This window comes from Apteryx rowi, unplaced genomic scaffold (genome assembly GCF_003343035.1).
Source record: "Apteryx rowi isolate R43461 unplaced genomic scaffold, aptRow1 scaffold_18, whole genome shotgun sequence".
In the NCBI taxonomy this organism is placed as follows: Eukaryota; Metazoa; Chordata; class Aves; order Apterygiformes; family Apterygidae; genus Apteryx; species Apteryx rowi.
In genome coordinates, this window is record NW_020448085.1 from 3,250,649 (window position 1) to 3,264,690 (window position 14,042).

At 42.7% G+C, this 14,042-nt stretch overlaps 1 protein-coding gene across 3 annotated transcripts in view; it reads right to left on the reverse strand.

Moving 5' to 3' along the window:
- The window catches only part of TENM2 (teneurin transmembrane protein 2), a 543,159-nt gene that overhangs the window by 180,798 nt on the left and 348,319 nt on the right, over positions 1–14,042 (reverse strand). For all 3 annotated transcript variants that reach the window (XM_026061298.1, XM_026061300.1, XM_026061299.1), the window contains one exon: positions 6,834–7,068. In XM_026061298.1, coding sequence (XP_025917083.1) covers positions 6,834–7,068 — 235 coding nt within the window. The remainder of the gene's footprint in view (positions 1–6,833; positions 7,069–14,042) is intronic.

Here is a 14,042-nt window from a genome sequence, read left to right on the forward strand (position 1 = left end):
CGATCAGTCTACATATAAATGTAACAAAAATAAAAACCTAAATTACATCAGTTGAGTTAAAAAAAATTTTTAATAAAAAGTAACACCCTAAACATGCCTGCTTCTTCCAGTCAGTCACATTGCCTGCTCATTCTTCACAACTCAAAACTTAAAAATGTAAATCAACAAAATAATGAAAACATGCAACTATTTGCAATCTGTAAAAACTCTGAGCGTATGTATAAGTGAGTAGGAGTACATCTAGATTGATTTTCAGAACCATCACTATATTATCCTGCTTTTGTACTGTTTTCTTCCACCCTCTTTTTCCTCTCTCATCAGAGTTTACATTTGTTAGGAAAACAGCACTACGGTAGTCTGCTAAAAGTGACCTTTCTACAGTGTTTCTGGAATTCCTCCAAGTACATGGCCAAAATGTGCATGAAGTCCCTGGGGATGCTTCCGGCTGTGCTTTACTTGACTCTTCAAAATGCTTTTGCTTTTAGACAGATCGAGAATCTACCTGTGCAGATCCCACTTATGTGACCCTTCCTGCAACCTTCATGTGCAGGAACTGTTCTTTAATTGCTGCCCAGGAAAACAAGGGAACAAAGGAGTCAGTTCTTGCTCTTGCCCTCAAGCTGCTATAGCATATATAGCTATAGCCTGCAGTCTCACAGTTTAAATAGCTGGTAAGAGAAGACCACGTAAGACAAAGCAGAATTAGAGTGAGAAGTTATTCCACTGTTTGAAGCAGTATTCTGCTGTTTGCTATGCCCAACATATCCTAGGAATTTCCATTAACAAAGGGAAGGAAAATTTTGTTTCACTAGTCTGTTCCAGAACATTTTGCATCATGTATAAAGATATCAAAATATTGAGACTATTGCCGAGAGCAGCTTTAACTTGGAGTTTCTATATATCCAGACACTCCAATTTTACATATTCGGTTCAGAAGCAGCTGATCTTGACATTCTAATATGGTACAACATCCGAATTCAGTATTAACAAAGTTTCAGATACTGAATTTCCTTCTCTTAAAAAATAGTATCTCAGCACTAAAACTCATGTACTAAAACTTCACATACTCTGTTGGCTCTTTGGCAACGACAGCTCTAGGCTGTGCATAGGCACTACGGTCTGCATCCACCCCCTCCCTGCCTGGGAGGCTGCAGCCACACGAGCGCTGAGCCAGATGTTTTGCTGCTATGATGCTCCATGACAGCATGTTCCTGTACTGCACTGGTGCAAACTGGAGCATGTAGCTCATGTTGCTACTCCATCCGTTAGTCTGCCATCTCTGTTTGTCCTAGTTTCCTCTCCTCAGGCTCACCCCTAGAGACACTGCTGGAATCAGACTCGCAAAGTAAGAAATCTGGACTGAACCCCAGGAGCAAGCTAATATTTTGAACAACAACATGATTTTGTTAAAAGTTGATTTTAAGAGATCACTCAATTTTTGAAGTGAGTTTTGCTCAGATGATCCCAAATTTGGACCATTACCCTTATACTACAACCCACAAGATCTTCTAAGAAAATGTGAATTTTGTAATCATCGGAACAGTCACCATCCTCCTTTCCCCTGAAATGCAGGAGAAATGCTAGTATGTAATATTCTTCATTAAAGCCTAGTAACAAAGCTTTGTGAGCAAGCTCAAAGAAACTCTAAACAGAAATGAGTTAACATACACACAAAACTTATCTTAACAACTATAAGATTGTGCTTAAAAATATTTTAAGTAATGAAGAATGAGACTAATTTTATTTACTTCCCCCCCCTCCCCGAATTCAGTGTTATTAATTGTAAAGGTACCAACTAAATTCATATCAACACAGAGTACAAAAACCAGCATTAGTCCATTAGGCAATCTCAGACAAACATCTATCCACGAAAAATTAGAAACGCTGAGTTTCTAGATGATGAGTTATCCTCTTTCACGAGTCATTACACTTCTGACTGGCACCCGCAGATAGCCCCGCGCGCGGTTCCCGCAGCAGAGACGACTGGCGGTGCCGCGAGCGATGTAGACTCTGCTTGCAAAGGCGCAGCTCCCTCGCAGAGGATCCCCCACCGCCTTTCAGCCCTCACAGCGCAACGCTCCCTCTCTCGCCGCCTGCAAACAACGGGCCCTGCACCCGCACGCTCAGCGGCTGCGTTCCCATCACTCATCCTCACAAAAAGCAAGGATCAAAGAAGCAATGAAGGAACACCTCTAAACTGGAGAATGTGGAAGCCAGCACTCTGGGGAGGAGGAGGAGGAGGAGGAGACGGTTTGAAACAGACTGCAGGAGGACAATAAAAGTTAAAGAGCATTAAACGGCAGCTCGGAGCTGAAAGGTAAAGCAGCTAAGTACTGCAGAAATGAACCATAAAAGGGGCATCACGGCATGTTATGGTGATGCATTTGTACCTCTTTAAAGATAATTCAGCCCTTCCATTATAGACCCTTATTTCAAAGAAAAAATAACAACTATGTAGCCAAACCAGAGACTTGTTGTGCCCATAAAGAAATAGCAGACTAAGATATAATCAATAGTTGTTTGCCTTGAACCAGACGTAAGCACACTAAAACAGTATAACTAGCAGCAGTGTATAAACAGTCTGTAATATTGCAAGTCTACTAACAGCAGCAAGCTACTGCAATACAGCTAAGAGTAATTACATAAAAAATACAGAACCGCAAAGGGGTAAATGGAGACTGGTGGTATAGTTGTCTGAAGAGGGTATATAAAAAAAAAAAAAAAAAGTGCAAGCAGCAAGATCTGCAAGAAAAGATGTAGAGCAGGCAGGAAAGATGGCTGCTTGGGAAACTAAAATAATCCTGCGGAAAAAGCAGGCGAGCTATTTGCCGGAACCAGAATAAGCCTGCAGAATAAGCCAAAAGGATGTCTGCTGAAACCCGAGCAAGGCCTGGTCCCAAAATAAGATGCGCAGCACCCAAGGCAGACAAAATCATTCCCTCTTCTTTTCAGGAGGAGGCGCCTCATCTCCTGCACGGGACTCTTGGCCACGCGGTGCAGCCGCACCTCCGGCCCCCGTCTCCACTCGTTCGGGACTGGGCTGCCCGGAGGGACCCGGCCCCGCTGTCGCCTGCCGCGGCCGGGGCTGCCGAGGGACCCTGCGACCAGCAGCGGCTCCGGCCCCGCGGGGCTGCCGGGCGGCGAAGCGCAGCCTGTGCCGGGCTCCCCCCAGCACCCCTGCCCCAGCACGGTCTCTTAAACACTCCCATCACAGCCATTGCTAATTTCCTGATTTATTTTTATATATTTACACGTATAAATATATCTGGTCTGACATATCACATTCATCCTTCCAAGCACAATGCTGTAGTAATAAGAAAGGACACCTGCAAGCTTTGCATATAGTTACTTTAAATTTATTTAGTTTGTAGCCTAAAAATTTATTAAAAATGGAGTATTTCATCAACATATTTTGTGTTTTCATTTAAAAACAAACTTACTTCACATCAAAAGAAATTAAAACAAATGTGATTATTCCCCCCTCCCCAATCAATACCGAAACAAGAGCCAGGAAGAAAGGATGCATTTGGAAAAACTGCTGTCTCCTGCACAGTCTGGGGATTTAGCCTGAACAACCTAAGACTGGAAAGGAAAGAAGGAATGGAAAATCATTCCTACCAGGAAACACCAGTATGCAGATACACGCTGTATTATTCAATGATTTCAGTGCTTGGTACTGTTAGATAAGGAGATGTCTGGAATCTAAATTGTGATCTGAATTTTGTAATGCCGACATAAAGCGTTCCCTTCAGATAGCTCCGGTATCAACTTTTTGTTTCACAATCAGTAACGTGACCACTTGTGTATTACTTTCACTTGGGAGAAGAACCTACTGAAGGTAACTGAAAAGTGAAAAATAAAAGTTGTAAAACTACCTTTCCTGATAAAAGCAGGTGCTGTCAGCAGTAACTTTGCCTGCTGAGCAGCTCTGCTATTGAGATTAATAAGCTGACAACAAGAAAAAAATTAAAGCGTAGTGCTGTATGAAGAGGCAGTGCAAGTGGGATCAGTGTGTCACATCAAGGCGAAGCTATAAAATAAAGGCTGAACTAAAAAGTTATCAAAAAGGCCTCATTCATTTTTGTGGCTTGTGATATGAATTTAGAGGAAATACCAGTTTTAGAAAAGGTAAAAGAATTACAGGCTAATTCTCAAAGTCTCCAACGTTTCTGCAGGCATCAATTTTAGTAAAACTTGCTGAAAACCAGAAAAAGAACAAGATCATCATCTTCTGGGTTAATACTCTTGTGATGAAACTTGTCACCAAGTCCTGTCAGGTATGTAATTTCAGAAAAGAAGAAAAATCAATCCCGAAGCAGCTTTGGAATAGTCTTGGAATACAATTCTGTGAGGATGTTTTATATTATCTTAATGTTTGGCTACGCAAAACTTACAGAAAACCTTGAAGTAACGGCTGGGTATTCTGCAGCCTCCAAAAATAATAGCTTATGCAAAGTAACCTTTTGCCATCAGCTTGAACACATATGTATTGCCCGAGATTTTATGACGAAAAATAGAAAAGAAGACGATCTAAAGTCTGTAATTGAATTGACTAGTTTCTACTGACAAGGGATCAGTAAGCACAAAATCAGAAAGTAAAATAAAAATACCAAGGTAAATAAGTTCCGTTTCTTGGGGATGCCAATATTACAATATTCATTTTGCAAATATCCCAAAGAATTCCCTACCTATCAAGTGTTTGGTAAAATGACACAACCTTAAAACGTGAGAACTGACATATTTCAGATACTGTTGCATTCAAGAACAACTTTATATGAAAACAGATTGTCAAGTAAGAGTAGAGACTTACTTTAGATTAGAATTAACAGTATCTGTTCTCATCTTGGGCAATGAACTACACAGCGACAGTTGGTCCAGGCTGAGTAGAGCTACCATTTTTATATCTTGCAGTTCTTAATAATAAATACCAAATCCAGGATGCCAAAATTAAGTCCCAAATAGTGGCAGATACTCTACACAGAAACAGCAGGTAACAGTGTTTCACACCTCAGAAATTTTTTGGCCAAGGTTAGCTCCTAAGCCTTCAGCAGTGAGAAACCCTTTCCATCCTCTTTTTGGAGATCTTAGGCTTCAGATCGCTTTTCTTTTCTTTTCAGACTGTCCACTGTTTCATGGCACCCATCCTACCATTTTAACAAAGCATGTTAATATGAATAAAATACTTTCTGAGCATTTCAGAAATGTATCAAACTGGAAGGAGTATAGACTCCTTGTTTTTTATATATTATTTTCCACAGAACTAATCACGGTGCTACCACCTCTGATTTACTGATGGATAACAACTTATCAGCTGCAGGCTTAAACCCAGCTACACCAACTTCTCCTCGAGCTCCAAGGCAGAAGCCCACCTGCCTGCAGACCCACTGGGGATTGGGCTGGGGCTGCGCAGGGGGTTAAGTTACATCAGACCCAGCTGCGCCAAGATGCTCGCACTTTCTTCCAGCCTCTCCTCGGGGCAGACACAACACGCTGTGTGCGATCCGGCACAGCAGCCCTAAATTCCCAGAAGGGTCTAATTCAAACATAGCATCTTGGAAGCTGTGGCAATCAAGCAATTAAAACAACTGTATGAGTCAGCGCTACAGGCGGTCCAACTTCTCTAGCTGTCTTCCCTGTTCACAGCTATGCAGGCAAGCAAGACCATTCTATTACTCCGGCCACTTTTGTCACCTTCATTTTCCTTTGTACTTATTTTTCTAGACTAAAATAACTTTCCACTCCATTAATGAGAGAGGGCAGCCTCGAGATATTCAAATTTCTGCTCTCAGGCATTCTCAGGCGTGCATGGCGTGTCCGAACACCCTGCCTGCTCCGAAGAATGGTGCAGGCGGACAGAGCGGAGAGAGGACGGCATGCTTCTGTGAACAGGGAYGCAAACACATGCTCCTGCAAACAGCATCACAAGGGCTAATTGCAATTTCTGGGAGATCAGCTCTGCTATTTAAAGCACAAGTTAAATATGTTGAACACTCCATACCCCAACTGACAGCAAAACACAACATTCAGAACTGCGGCATGTCAGAAATTCATTTATTTATTTATTTGGCAGGCCTAAATGCTGCACCTTTCAATTTATATGAGCTTGTTTGCCCCCCTGGGCATCAAGCTGTTAACATGTACAGAAGAGAGTAAAATGTGCTTGCATACTGATGAAATATAAATTAAAATTACAGTACTGTCAGTCTTGAATCTGGGATTGTTTCTCAAGATCTCCCAAAACACATAATTTCAAATGAGTCACTGTTTATTACTTCAGGAGAGGCAAAATGCATATTTTATCAGCAACACACAGTCAATATACCTTATAAGCAAGCTCCCCCTGAGTCTGTGAGTAAAATATGTTATACTAATACCATTAGCTGTGTGCACAAGAACTGTCCAGATGAATAATAGGCTTTAAAATGGGACATGTGAACAGAGAGATGTCTGTCTATCTTCCGGTGCCGAGCACATCAGAGGCTTGCAAGTAGTCCAAATGCAATAGCTCTCAATGTTGTGTCATGCAAAAAAAGTCCTTGAGACAAAGTCAGTTAAAAGCTCTCCTTATTGGCCAAAGGCTTTTCTGTTTTTCTGCCTCCCACGCAGTTTGGTTTTTGTATATATGAACACATAACACTCAATACACTAGTATAGCCAGATATGGGACCGTCCCAAACACAGAAAACCTCACCATCTCTGAAACTTGTTTCCCACCATAGTGATGTTCCTATTTAGCTGCCACACGAAGTGTCTGACTTTCTTCAACGGCCCCTACGTCCTCCCGACAAGCACGCAGGGGCATCCTCCCACCCGTGTTTGTGCACACGACCTACCTGGTCTCCAGCGGCACGTTGCTGTTGAGCACCCAGCTGTCCTGGAGCTGCACGGATTCGGGAGTGGTGGCCAGGTCGTTYGGCGCTGGGGCCGGCGCGTGGATCTGGGGCCGGCGATTGGTGAGGGAATTCCTGTTGAGCGAGTTGGCGGATGAATGATGGTGGGACAGGGAATGGTTGTGCGGAGGGGGCAGAGGGGGCCTCAGCRTCGACTGGCTGTGGTGATTCGAAGGGCCTGAAACAGAAAAGAAAAATAAATCACAAATGCGTGTTGATGCCGCTACTCTCCTCTGCACTTCTAGCAGACCACCTAATGAAAACGAAAAACAAGCAAACGAGAACCCAGACGCCACCTCTCCGCCAGGAAACCAAGCCTGCTGCCTGCCTTTTGGAAAGGCAGCTGTTAAGCCACGGTTAAGTCAGATCAGAGACAATAAAACAGTGCTTAGAGCTGACATACTTGGGATGCTCAGGAAGGCTACRTTTAGATTTAGAAGCAGTTAATCTTCACAGATTCGCTCTGGAGAAGGGCTCCTCTAAGGAGCCATCAGCACAGGAGCCGAACTCGGCCCGGCTGCGCGTCCGCCCAGAGCAGCTCCTGCCTCCCTCCTCCCGCCAGGGAGCGTCCGGGGAGCAACCCCCCGGATTCAAAGTAGCTTCCGAGAACGTACTCTCTAGTCTTCATAAAACCTAAACAGAGATCTCAGACTGCTTTCACTCACTGTTATTCTGCCAGTCATCTTCAAATGAACGGTATTTGTGCCAGCAAAAGAAGATTAAGCTCCAAATATGAAAAGACAGGCACAGTACAAGGATGGTTCTTTCACGTTCTTCGGGGCGATCGGGATTTGGCCTGTGTTTTTCTACTTAGCAATGCCACAAACGCACATCAAAATTTGCAAATTATGCTACTCTTCCAGCTTCTTTCATTGCAAAATGATAAACAATGTTTTTTGGAGATAGAAAAGAGGGATATACACTTTTCTCTCTTTCAGTACTGATATGTTTGTCTTGATAATGAAAAAGAAAAGGCCTTCTAATAAATAAGGCAAGCACCTTAAGTCAAAAAACACATGTGAAGAAAGGAGCAGGCAGAATGAGCAGGTATCGTTCTAGCATAGTCACTTTTCTAAAAAGAAGCACAGAATGATAAATAAGTTTAAGTGTAATTCTATATGTTGTGATAATTAGAAATAGAAAAAGAGATTAAAGAAAAAGACTAAGTGGATTATTAACTGCTTACTTCAGTCATTATATTAAGTTGTAGCCTTCTAGTGAACAATAATTAGAAAAAGTAACTTTAGCAAATTATAATTATAATGATGTATGTTTGGTTTTAGACACTGAAACACATTTTGCATTTAATGAATCAAACAATAAAAGAAAACATCACAAGGGGAAAATTTTTACAGCAAGACTGATCTGTTTTTGTATGAAATACTGAAGTATAGAGAAACTGTTGAACTGTTCAGTTAACTGTAAGTTAAAGCCAATATTTTTTAAAAATAGAAAAATCCTGTTCAAGGGGGACTAATCCCATTTGAGAATCAGGCCATGCCGCTAGGAATTGAAATAAGTGCGTAATTTCAGGTTTTGAATTTTGAGGCCGCGGTCAGAGCGGCTCTCACCCCGGCGGCTCTTCGGGACTCTCCGGGTAAGCCGACCGGAGCAGGAGCTTGGCGCGGGGCCTCCRCCGGACCTCGCAGCCCGGCGCCGGGGACCCCCTCGTCCCCGGGGCTCGTCCCCCCAGCGCCGGCCGCAACCCGGCCCCGGGAGCCGCCGGGCACCTAGGGGCCTTCCGGGAGGGGCGATGACGCCCCCGGGGTGTTTCTGGGCGCCTGGAGAAGCGCAGGCAGAGCAGGAGCAAACACACGGGTCCTACTGGGCCGCTTAAGGCAAGTACGAGTCATCCCATGGCAAGAAAGAAGGGACTGATGATAATAAAAATAAATTCTGTACACTGCACACGCTGCTTTAAATCCACACAGAAGCAACTTCTTTGGATGCGTACCTCCCGAGCGCTTACCCTGTTATAAAGTCAGATGTTTTAAACAAAAAGAAGCCTTTCATGAGCACAGCCCAGATTTCAGAGCCCTCATATGTGCTGTTCACCTTACTAGCTTGGCCTTGGATAGTTATAAAATATTTCCTATTTCTCACATAAGATTGAAAGAGATGATTTAGCCCAGCAAACTTAATACTTAAGCCCCCATTTGGCCCTCCTACAACATCAAATGTCTAATCTACAGGAGGTCCTGTGCCATTTCCCACAGCATGTAGAGTTGGACGCAGCAGGAAGAAAATGTGTTTGGACAATATCCACACGCACAGAAGCTTAAGTGGAATTATTCTCCTAAAGTCTGTATCCTGGCTTTAAACAAAACATGCTGATTTGGAATTCAGTAAGTGGGTATTTGTGAGTGATAAAATACAAACATGTGCACTTGCACTATAAATTACTTCAGGAGATTCATGTGCTTTGTATTTTCGCTCCTCAAGTTACTTTTGATGCAGTTTCTTCTTTTGGAAGATAAATAAGGAAAAAAGTCATAACTTCCTGAGAGAAACAGCAGTGCCAGCTACACGCAGACCCTGAACCTTGCAACCACAAAACCATAAAGGCTGGTCTCAAAGGTGACCCAACCGCACATCAGTAAGAATGAGCAGAATTTCTGTAAGGCTAAGGAGGCACAAACAGAATTCCAGTTACTAACAATTATTTTGAAGTGCCTCAATATTCAGTTCCCACATASCACACAAAAGGTACTGGGCAAAATGTGCTATGCAAAAGTCACTAAACATACACTGCAGCTCCAAAACCTCAAAACATCTGGTAGAAGATGAATATAACTTTTAATATGAAATAATAAAACAAATACCAATATCAAAGCTTATATAGATATCATATAGCTTACACATATTAAAACATAAAAAACTCACATATATATAAAGTGTCTACAGAAAGCAGAGCACATACATTCATATAGTATGTATATGAGAGAGATTAGAGCTTAACAGGCTTTTTCGTAAATCTGTTTTAAATGAACAAAAAGCAGGAGTCTGAACACCACTGAACTTGCCAGGGATACAAAACTAGATTCCCATCTGAACATTTGCATCTCTTCTTTGTGAGCATCTTTGTCTAAATTAGCTAGTGACCTCAGCAAGAACCAYGTGCAAATCTGTTGATCTCAAAAGCTCAGAAAAGTAAATCCCTTGTCCTCTTATAGGAGAGCAGCAGCCTAAAGGACTGGTACAACATATCTTACACTATAATGTGCTCTGTGGCCTCTGGTGATTGCTTTGGAATTTTGAAGCCTAAAGCTGATAAATATCTTGATGGGGTACATATAACTTAGTACACCAGGAAAGAGATTTTATTTTTAATAAAGCAGCTGCCAGCATACTGGCTTGGCTTGCAGAAAGAAAATGTTGAGGAAATTACACCTTTTTTCAAATATTATTTGTATTGTATTTGTCAGAATACACTATCCAATCTCAAACACTTAGGGTTTAAGGAGAAGTTGCTTAAAACCACCATGAAAATCAGAGAACTGGAAATCTGAAATATGGGTACCTTCCATAATTTTTTCTTCACTTCTTGTCTTTACAAATACCAAAATTCATTCAGATCAGGTGTTTGTCTATGTATTGAATGTGCCAAGCACTTCTGAAAAATGAGGGTGTGATGAGGATATAATCAAAATTGAGAGATACCGCTATGGTCAAAAATATCGGTAGATGTTTCATTTACAGCCCTCACAACAGTCTCTTTCCAACACCTGCCAAGGGACCTCAGTGATCGGAGACTCACCATGGACCTCAGTGTTACGGCTACGCCAGTAACTGCTGTATGTTCTCGCCAACACACAGCCAAATGCTACTTCTCAGTTATTTTTGCAGTCAAACGTTGCATAGTACCTGGAGTAAAACTAACACCCAGACCTGCTTTGACATTGTCAAATTATTTTCCAAGTTCTTCCGACAGTTTTGTACACTTACTTTACGCACGCACTAAGCCTATGCAACACACAGATCTGAGAGGAACCGGCTAATCTCCCACCTCCGAGCTTAACTTCAAAGCAGCATCGGCAGCATCTCTAATCTAAGCAGAGCAACCTCTTTCCTGTATCCAAGTTCTTTGTCAACACTACTTTGAAAAAGGAATGCAGATCGTATCTTAGGTGTGCCGAATTATTCTCTTTACCACGGTTAAATGCTGGAGAGACATGTAAACACCTCCTCAACAATCCTTTTCACAGAAGAATTAAAAGAAAACAGGAAACATATTTTTTCTGAAATGAATAAGGATTCAACTATTTCCTTACACATATAAACGACACAAGTATCAAACATAAAAAGATAATGAAACCGATGCATTGAAAGATTAAATGAATGAACCAAGACCACAGGAAATGCCTGTTACCCCCTATCAGGGCCCATTATTCGGCTGCAGCGTTCCTCGGCCTGTACTCAGATGCCTCTACCACAGCGTTTTCTTCGAGCGAACCGCATCGTCTACACCACGGCGAGTAACAGCATTTTCACAGAACCACGGCGTCACCTTCGTTACAGTCAGCTCCAAAGTCAGATCGCACTGCTCAGAGTCCGGAAGGAAGGAAGGACTGAGGCACCCAGAGTTCAACGCAGTATCACAAGGAGCTGCGACCTCAGGTTTGGAGGCGGTTTTTAGGGGAGGTGCGGGTGGAGGGGGGTTTCCTTGCCAGTAATATGGATCCTATTTTTATGCTAATTCAGTTCTTCTGTTTGAATCTCCAAGTTATTTTGTACAAGACCAAAGCTGAAATGAAATCTAAATTCTGAAAATGTTTTCACACATGCTGTAAAGAAGAAAGTTATCTGGCTCATAACTAGAGATATCATTAACTCTCTTCTTGTAAAAGCAAAACATTTGCCAGTGCTCTTTCTTTTCTGTTCACAGGTTTTTATAGCATTTTGAGGCAAGAACGGGTTGAATGGCTGGCAGTCATCCCAATCTGAGCATTTCAAACTGAGACTTCAGCGGTACAAGTCCTAAGTCACTGAGTCTCTGCCTGTGCACTGAAACCACCTCTTCCACATAATATTAGAGCAGAAGATTAAACATTCCTGTGGCAGAAAACAAAAAGCACCCCCAAACAAACTGGTTACCCACCGCATCCAGATACCACAGAGAAGGGGCAAGGTGGTTTAATGGATAAGGTATTAGTCCAGGACTTTGTCCTGGTTTCCACACCTTCCTCTGACTGAGGCACCCCTAGGGTGATCGCAGACCAATCGCGTGCTATCTATATGCTTCTCTCTCCGTGTCCCTTGCAGGAGCATTGAAGGYAAACCACCTTACCACTTAAAAGGCGGTCAGATATACTACTGCAGGATGAGCTGGTCGAATGCCTTGCAGCTGTGGCCCACCAGCTGCAGGGCACAGGTTCATCACCGGGGCAGAGGAAGAACCAGCCAAGGTCACTCTGCCGGCCGGCCGGGGCTGTTGCTGCGCGTGCRCAGCGCGACTGCCGCTGCCTCCCACGCTGGCAACCAGGAGCGCCGAGACGCTTCGCGCAGGGACGTCCGAGCAGATGCCGGCACCGTCGGCCAGGCTGAAGCGGGATCATTAGCTTGCTCTCAGCATTGCTGGAGCCCAAAGTGGCAGATCTGCTCTTCGTGCCAGATGGGTCGTGAAAAAGTGCTGTGGATCCTTACGTGATAGAAGGACAAGGTGCTGCACCCTTCAGGAGTCCAGCCAGGTGGACTACGGGTATAGAACCAATTTCCTCAAGTGAGAGTCACATAAGAGGTTAAAAACCTCTGTCCTACAAAACAGTATTATCTGAGATACCATGCTCTATTTACATCTGCTTAAATACATCACTGAAATATGTATTATGTCATGGCGTGTGGTGCACTGGCTGTACAAAATAATGCCTAGTCACTGGCAGAGCGCATCCCTTCATAATAATGTTTTATGTGGACATGACACCCTGCAATACACTTATTTTTATAAGGTAGGCATATTATTTCMATTTTTAAGAATCAGAAAAATAAGCCACAGAGAGGTTAAAGAATAATCTGTCCAAAAAAAAAAATGCATTTCACATCTTTTCCAGTCAACCTATTCATTTAATTTTCCCAAAATGAAATAAAAATGAAACATATTTCAGAGAGACTACAGAGTGTATTTATCTTCTTTAACTTAGTTGTATGACTTTTGTCTGTTGTTTGAAAAACCTGTATTCTGTCTCACTATGGTGGTCTTCCACTGGCTTCCACTGTTTACAGTATTACCCCTTCAACACAAAGAAAGCATCAAACAGTAATTATAGTTTTTCCTTTTGAATAAACCTCCTAATAATTGAAGGGTGGGAATCAATTCTGGGGTCTACTAATCATTGCTGTGAAGACGAACCGACCTGTGTCGGTAAATGCAAGGTTCTTGGAGGAGGTTCCTGGAACAATTTGACTTCAAAGCTCCTGGGAAGCCAGAGTTATTTACTAGCCAGATGACCTGCTTCCCAAAAATGTAGAAAAGGTTAAAAAAAAATAAATTGTAGCTTATATGGAAAAAGAAGGAGGAACGTTGCATAATGCTATGGCAAACTAAAGCAGATATAATACAATGTGTATGTCACTTCGAATCAGACTTTTCAATAGGTTATTTCTCATTTTAAAAGCAGGTAAGATACAAATAATTACAAGCAGGAAATAAGCATTTGTCCCCCTCCCCTAGGGAACAGAAAGCTGCAAGGACTTCATGACTGGCATTTCTTCTATAGGCAGTGGAATTCATTTTTAATTCATTATTAGTTATGGGARAAAAATAAAGTCACAAACCATTGGGAAAAAAAAAAAGTCCTGTAAAAGTTGCCTGATTTTTCAAGGTACTGGGGATTTAACTGCAATTACCATAAACAACAGATTCTGTTGCTCAGAAGACGAAACCGTGGGTTAAAGAGTAGAAATAAAGAGCACCATAAAGCGGTATATGAAAGCCTCCGCGCAGTTTATAGCTCAGCAACAAATGAGCCAACGTCAAGCCCGTAGCTCTTATGAAAGCTTTTAATTAGAGATTTTAGTGTGTGCAAGCCCCGCTGCCCCCACGCGCACACACAGTCCCACACAAAAACCCAGCAAAACCCATCCTAGGGAGCGCCGGGCAGCCGGCGAACGGCGGCGCTGGGGGAGCCGCGTGCTGGCCGGACCCCGGGCCGCGCC